This window comes from Prinia subflava, chromosome 19 (genome assembly GCF_021018805.1).
Source record: "Prinia subflava isolate CZ2003 ecotype Zambia chromosome 19, Cam_Psub_1.2, whole genome shotgun sequence".
NCBI classification, from domain to species: Eukaryota; Metazoa; Chordata; class Aves; order Passeriformes; family Cisticolidae; genus Prinia; species Prinia subflava.
In genome coordinates this window covers 11,299,676-11,307,302 of record NC_086265.1, presented here as the reverse complement: position 1 = coordinate 11,307,302, position 7,627 = coordinate 11,299,676, and the positions used below count along the sequence as shown (strand labels likewise).

Genomic DNA, 7,627 nt, shown 5'->3' with positions numbered 1-7,627 from the left:
AGCAGTGAAGAAAAGACAAAAATCTCAGAAGAGCTTCTTTCACACAGACTCTCACCATCCCTTTTTGCAGCAACTGTGCAGGCAAGGAAAATGTGTGACTCCATATTTATTTATTTTAGTTGTGCTCAGAGTTTTACAGGTAGCATCTTCCCTTTAGACCTTCTCAACAGAAATATAAAAAAGTTTGAAGCCATTTCCCCATTTCCCCACTCATCTCCAAAAATCCACTGGGTGAAATGTAGAAACATCTTTTGTTAACAGAGTGGTGAGTTTGGCTTATCCCAGTCTAGGGTGGGCTTCCTGCTTCTATTAGTTTGTAACCTGGAAAACCCAGTCCCAGAGTCCTGTAACTCCCACCTACTCAACAGGAAGCAAATATCTTCTCTAGCAGTGACAGGGACATTCCTGGTAGCTGACACCGTGCAGGGGAAACGCTTCCTGCAGCTGGATTGAGCTGGACCTTCTGCAGAGGCTGGGCACGCAGTCTGTCTTCATGGGATGGAGAGGAGGCAGGGAACAAACTCTTCAAGGCAGAACAGACTCTTCAAGTAAGTACTGCACGTCCTGGTGGACGTGCCTGTCTTAGCAGACGGCTGTGGCATGAGGCACTTCGGTCATGGCTGTAGAGAACTGTCCCAGTTCCATCAACAGAATCACAGGTAGATGTGTTCTCATTCCTGTGAGAAGTCCCTGAGTTGCAGATCTAAAGGATCTTCCCCCCAAACACACCTTGGTGTCACGAGACCGCTGAGAGAAGGAGCTGAGCGGGTCAGTAGCCTGCAGGGAAGCCGCCTTTCCGCGAGTCGGAGGCCGCAGCCCATCCGCGCTCCGTCCTGAGGATGGCCTGCACCACCGCGCCGCCGCTCACCCGCGCCGTGTCGTGCCTCCTCCTCTTCAGCTGCTGCTCTATGCCCTGCAACGCACAGCCGTGACTGCTGCAGCTGCTCTGGAGCTGCACAGAGAGGTTTGGCCATGACTGAACCCAACCCGACCAGCCTAGCTTGTTAAAGAGTAGAATAAACAAGCCCCCAGGTAAGACAATGATGGGTTGGATTTGAACTCAAACGGGGACCCCAGCCAGTCCCATTCAATCCTGAATGCAGACACATCACTGCCAGGGAGCTGGGCAGTGCTGAGACCCCGGCCAAGCAGGTGTTCAAGCACGGGAATTTTGAACCCTATAAAAGGGGCATTTATCAATAAATGCTGGCCGTTGTTGCATGATCTCAGTCATGTGCCTGCCTCCTAAACTGTGACCAAACAAAAACAGCACAGAGGGAAACTGCTCCTGCTGCAGGCTGCCACCTGCATCCCCCATAGCCACCCAGGTGTTCAGGGCCTGTGTCAGACAGGGCTGATCTACGTGTTGTTCCTTGTCTTCCCTTTGCTTCCTGGGATGCCCTACTTTTGAAGAAGTGGAATTCAGAAGATTTGGTATTTGTGGTGCTCAGTGTGGATTACTAATACTATTCTTGGTCATAGATATTCACACAGTAACAGCCAAGACTGATGGATTCTGTTTGGCAGTGGTGGAAAACCCAGGACTTGTAGAGAGCAAGGCATCCTCCCCAGATATCTCAGCTGTTACCCTCATAAGAAGCTTATTAACAGAGGAAATTCTACAGAGTTTGATAAGAAACCTGCATTACGTAGGACTGTTTTCCCAAATACAGAGGCACATAGAGATGAGATATGTACAGAGAGGCAGATACAGGGGCATGAGATATGTACAGAGCCAGTGCCTGTCTCAGGCCTCTGGGACATGCAGTTTCTCAGGGTGAATGAAGCTGCCAGCTGAGGTGAGTGGTCTGGAGAGCAAGGCAGGCCTTGTCATCAGCTCTCTGACTGACAGTACTGTGCTGACATCTCTGCTGTGAATACATTTTCAAGTCTGTTCACAGGTCCCTCTGGGCATCCCTCCTTGCTAGCTCTGGGCTGGGCCTTCCAGATTCATCAGGAGGTTACACAGCAGGACAACAGTTCCCTGAGACTGACTGGATTTAGACCGCTGGATGCTCTGGGCTCTGATGTGGTTTGCTGTTTTGCAAGTGCTTTGTGCCAAACATCACTGCAAGCAGATACTCAGTTTCAGATACAAATCACTCTTCAATGCACTGGCTTCACACCTGAGTGACTGAGACTAAAGGTACACTTTGAACAGCTTGCTGTGACCCAGCACTAGACCTGTACCAGCTTTACTACTGCTCACCTAGGAACATCTGGCCAAACCTGGTGATTTTCCACAGTGCTTGCCTTCCCAGCACTAGGAACCCAACCCTTACAAGTTCATGTATGGCTCTAGTGAGACTGACCTCTTCTATTTGCAGCTCAAGCTCCGTGACATTGGGAAACAGCTGATCGTGAATTCTGGGCTCCTCCACTGCTTTCTTCACATCATAACCAAACCAGATGGAATTCATAATGGTCTGTGAGAAACAAAAAGCCTCAATATTAATTACTTGTCTTCAAAGAAGTCTGACCCTTGGAGCCACACAGGCAGAGGTGCCTCAAGGGTGTTCATCAGAGCACACAGAAGGCACCATTTCTGCTTGACATGGCTTTCAGTGGTTCTTCTCTTGGCTAAGCAAAACACATTGCAGCTTGTATATGCCTAGCAGGATTCCCACACAAAGAAACCATGAGTGACTAAGATTAACACAGCAAAAGCATCAGATCCCTAAGCTGTGGTGGCTGCTGTAACTAAGCACACAACAGTCACCTCAACAAGCACACCTACAGCTTCCTGCTGTTGTACAAACAGTTCCCTTAGGCCTGGCTCATCTCTGCAGGATTGAACTGCAGGCTGGAGCTGCTGGGAAGTGAGAAAACTCTGAGAATCCAGGGATTAGGAAGTTGCTTGTAGTGGTTTTTACAGTCTTCTCTACCTCAGCCCAAAAGCCAGATCCAGCCTGGTGCTGCTGGCACAGGGGACAGTCACTGCTGCCGTCACTCTTGGGTAATTTGAGGTGCTGCCCCAGCAGCTCACAGAGGCCCTGCCTGTCAGGCCTGACACCGTGCCTGAGTTCTTATTTAGCTTCTCTGTGTGATTTTCACCCAAAGTTAAGGATGTTGGATGGGAACAACTCTAAACAAGGTAAATAGGCTCATGGAGATCCAGAGAACAGAATTCAAAGCAAATCTTCTGCAAGTGGTAAGAACAACTTGCCAGAGAAAATGTCACTAAAGGAAGCACTGGAGTCACCAAAGGAGGCAATTTAATAGCAGACCTTTTGCAGCCCTGGCAGGAGTTTGTGCTGGAGGTCTGGCCCTTAGAATGCCAGGCAGGAACTTCCTTTTCAAGCCCCTGGCCCCCAGCAGGGAGCCACAGCTGTGATCCTGTCACATGTGCAGACAGGAGTCCCCCAAGTGCTGCCTCTCCCATTTTGCCTCGTGTTGTCCCCCATTTGCCCACACCATCACCTACCAGTGCCGTTGCTGTAGTTATTTTTGTTCCTCCAGAAGCACCGACCACCATCCTCACCTTTTTCATTTTATCCACCAAAATAGAGGGGCACATAGAGGACATTGGCTGTTTACCTGTTGGGACACAGATGCAACACAGAGGCTCAGCTTTCTACCTGCACCTCACAAACTCCCAGCTCTTGCTCCATGTCTAAACCCAGAGCCCCAGCATCCACCTCCCTGACTGAGCTCATGTGTCCTGTTCAGTTCTTGGGGATCCCACCACCCCCTGCATTCAGCTCCTTGACTCTCTCCTGCCCCTGTCCTCTGCAGGTCCCAGACCTGTGGCCCATGGCACAGATGCTGCAGTGTGAGCTTGCATAACACAGCCAAAGACTGAGTCAGGAAGGTAGTTTACAGCTACCTGGAGCTATGAAATTTGCTGGAGAAGGAGGGATCCCAAATCCATTGATTATGTAAGGTGAGCTGAAGTCATCCATTTCATCATTAAATATGATTCCACTCACGTTGGATCGTATATCAGAGCCAAAGCTGGAGAATACAAATTGTCAAAGTCAGGTCAGAACCACAGCAAACCTAGGCAGAGCTTCAGCAGAATTTGCTGCAGTGTGAAACCTGGGATTTGTTTGGAGTAAAGCACCACTCCCTCCCATGGTAAAGGACTTTCTGTCACCCCTAGGGAGAAGGAAGCATTAATACCATGAACACACAGCTACACACAGAGGAAAGGCAGTCCAGAGCCCTTCCTAGAGCTCTCTGAGAGGACCCCATGGGGAAAACCAGCACAGCACCTCAGTACAACTCCTGCCCCTTCCAGATGGGCAGTACTGCACTCCATGCAGAGGCAGCACAGCTCAAAGGTTGGCACATCTGGGAATGACTGGGGGTTTGCTTGGATGTGTCAAGCTGGAGACATTTTCTGTGGATAGAAAGAAGCTTCACACCCTGACCCCAGGCCATATGTGTGAACACAGCTCTTTCTGACAGCACTCACAGCCAAACACTGCACTTCCAGGCCAGCTGGATTAGCTCAAATTCCTTCCAAAAGCCTGGGAAATCAGGACCAGCAGCAACAGCTCTGCTTATGAGAAGATCCAGATGCACTGAATGTCGTGGTGGAATTCAACGTGAGAGAGGACAGATCTTGTCCTCTGACACAAGCACGAGGCCTCAGTGCTGAGCACTGACCTGCAGGCTCAGCAGAAGCGCCCATCACCAGCACTGCTGACCCCCACCCGCCCCAGAGGTGACAGCTCAGTGGTGTTTGATACCAGCCCCAGAACCAGCACTAGGAAGGTGGCAAAGGCCTACAGGGAAGGAATGTCTGAGCTCATACTATTGGTTGATGGTGCTGGTGGCGGACACAGCACTGCCATCATCAGCCACAATGGAGACGTGGGATGTACCGGCATTGTCTCCAGTGTAATACACGGGCTCGTAGTAGTCAACGGGGTGGGAGGTGCTGTCTGTGATTTTCCTCCGGAGCCCATCCGCAAAGCGCTCAGATGTCATGTTCCTGATTGCCTGTCAGAGAAACCCAGCGCAGTTACTCAGCAGATGAGGAGACACATAGCTATGAGCTGATATCCAGTACTTCAGACCACAGAACAGGGACAAATCCCAGCAGTGAGGCTACAGTTTTCCCCCAAGGGTCTTCCTTCTTGGAAGATGGACATTGTGCCAAAAGATCATTTTAAGCTGTCACAGGAGCAGCTGTTACAGTCACCCCTTTGTGCAGAAGTTGATCAGCATCCATTATTGCAGTGCTAGGGAAAGCTATGTCCACACTGCTGTGAGGCAAGCGGGGCTACACTTGTTTCAGGGACAAGAGGAATGGGATTGGATTGAGAGGACAAGGACAAGGACAAGGACAAGGACAAGGACAAGGACAAGGACAAGGACAAGGACAAGGACAAGGACAAGGACAAGGACAAGGACAAGGTCTGACCAGAGCTTGTAAGCTAAAGTAAGTTAAAAATTTGTGTTCATCAAGCTGGGCTGGGGTCAGAGTCTGCTGCTTTTGCAGGCACAGATGTAAAGCACAAAGTGCAAACTTGGGACGAGGATTCTCACCCCTTTCCATCTATTGCTCCATTTTACTACAGGCAGGACTCTGGTTAGAGAGCCACAGGGATGAATAAGGCTTCAAACATTATAAAAACAGACAGGGTTAGACCTAAATGTACTCCAGCTCTCCTGGTGAATGGAAGAGTTTGTTTTTCCTTACAGCAGGAAGGTTGCCTCCATTTATAGCCCTCACAGCTCAGCCATGAGCCACTCAGGACATCACTTTTTAACTCAGAGCTGCTTCAGTGCCTGTCAACAGCAAGTGGCACAGAGCATGCCTGACAAAGTGGAGTCACCCAAAAACTTTAAGCCGTGTTCCAGTCAACTTTGGTGTTGCAGAAAGGAAAGGCTTTTGCCAGGTACCTCTGTAATGTTGACAAATTTTGGGTCTCCCAGCAAAGTCCTCTTGGCGTAGGCAAAGCGAAAGGCCTCCACGATGCGATGGTAGGTCAGCCCTTTCTCCTCCATGGTTCTGATACTGGCAGCAGAGAAATTATACCCTGGCAACAGAAGACAAACAACTGTGAACACAAAGCACGGGGTCAATGGATTGCCAATGCCCCTGTGTCAAATGTATAACCTTGAAGCCCAGTCTCTACAGAGATGCAGCTGCTGGAGTGTCCTAATCTCCACATGGAGAACTCAGGAGCTCTGGTAGTTTGGAGCACCTCGGGAGTCACCAGCAGAATTTGTATTTGCAGAGGTGCTTTCCAAAGAAGCCTCAAGTACATGTTAGGTTCCACCCATACATGTATCAGGGAAGCTCCCCTATCAGGAAAATATTTTTCCTCTTGCAACTGTATTTCAGGTAGGAGGGCAACATCCTTGAGTTTACAGAAGAAGAGGAATGTTTCTACATCTGTGATCTCTCCTGGGCTCTCACCTGCTGGAGGGCTATCAGGGAGGCCTTGCTCCCCCAAAAAACGGTGCTCTGTGGCACTCTCACCTTTCAATATGTTGAAAATGAGAGCCAGAACTGGGCCACTTAGGGGGGCACTGGGTGTGTAGAGGGTGAACTCCCCGAGTTGGATCTGTATGGGGTCATCGATCACTGTGGCATTGTAGTCCCGCAGGTCTTCCAATGTGACAATTCCCCCTGGAAAGAGAAGGAAACTGGAGATGTGGGTTTATGTGATCTCTGGTGGGAAGAGCAGGTCGTACTCCATCACCACAAATCACAGCAAGGAGCAAGGATTGGAGGGAACATGGACAAATCCAAAAAGTAACAAGGTGAAGAAAGCAAAGATGTGTGCCAATGAGATTTACTTCTTGATAGATCCATCTGAGGCTCAGATAGTCTAAGCACAAAGTTGGGCTGATTTACAGCAGCCAAAACTCTGGTGATCCACCTTTTTTTACAAAGGACATCAGCAGTGTCAGGCTACAAAATGTCCTTACAAAATGTCCCTACCCCACAGGTAGAATAATTTGAATGTTCTGTCACCTTTCTGATCTGGAGGGGTAATATAGTAAGTAATTATCCACCACAAATAAAGCCAGTAAATTACTCACAGGAAGTTCACCAAGCTAGCCAGAGCTGGCTGTGAGGATAGGATTCTGCCACCATCTAGTGGCACCGAGAGATCAAACAGCTCAGAGTTCACAGGACCACCACGTATGGAACGTTTTAGGTACAAACTCGTTGGATTCAGGCTCTGAATCAAACAGATCAGCCTGTATCTACTCAGCTACAGCCAGAACTGCACCCACTTGGGAGGCTCTGTGGTACAGAAATGCACAGTAAACACTCTCCATTTCTGAGTTTCAAACACATCTGTTAAAGTGCTTCTTTTGGGTGTCCTGTTGCCACAGATCTCAGAGGCAGCATTTCAGGGCTGACCTCTCCCAAGGCTTCTGCAGGTCACTGGCTGCTCCCCAGGCTCTGAGCTGTGTGGTCACTCCTGCTGCCTGGGACACGTCCTGGTTCTCACCTGCGCTCTGGATGTCAGCAATGATCTGCTTTGCCAGGCTTCCCGTGTAAAAGGCATCTGCTCCTTCTGTGGCTATGGTCTGGTAGGTGTTGGCTAGCTTGGGCATCTTGATGGTTTCACCCTCTTGCAGGATTTTCCCTCCTTTGCAGAACACTTCGCTAACAGAGAGAGGAGATTGAAAAGATCAGGTCTGAGAGACAAGTTCA

At 49.5% G+C, this 7,627-nt stretch overlaps 1 protein-coding gene across 8 annotated transcripts in view; it reads right to left on the bottom strand.

The window, feature by feature from the left end:
- Nucleotides 1–91: 91 nt before the first annotated feature.
- The window catches only part of GGT1 (gamma-glutamyltransferase 1), a 56,628-nt gene continuing 49,092 nt past the window's right edge, over nucleotides 92–7,627 (bottom strand). For all 8 annotated transcript variants that reach the window (XM_063415623.1, XM_063415624.1, XM_063415622.1 and 5 more), the window contains 8 exons: nucleotides 7,422–7,579; nucleotides 6,437–6,586; nucleotides 5,854–5,990; nucleotides 4,760–4,947; nucleotides 3,827–3,954; nucleotides 3,425–3,537; nucleotides 2,313–2,426; nucleotides 92–913 (listed from right to left, as the gene is read on the bottom strand). In XM_063415623.1, the coding sequence (XP_063271693.1) occupies nucleotides 770–913; nucleotides 2,313–2,426; nucleotides 3,425–3,537; nucleotides 3,827–3,954; nucleotides 4,760–4,947; nucleotides 5,854–5,990; nucleotides 6,437–6,586; nucleotides 7,422–7,579 (1,132 nt within the window). In that variant the 3' untranslated portion in view covers nucleotides 92–769. The remainder of the gene's footprint in view (nucleotides 914–2,312; nucleotides 2,427–3,424; nucleotides 3,538–3,826; nucleotides 3,955–4,759; nucleotides 4,948–5,853; nucleotides 5,991–6,436; nucleotides 6,587–7,421; nucleotides 7,580–7,627) is intronic.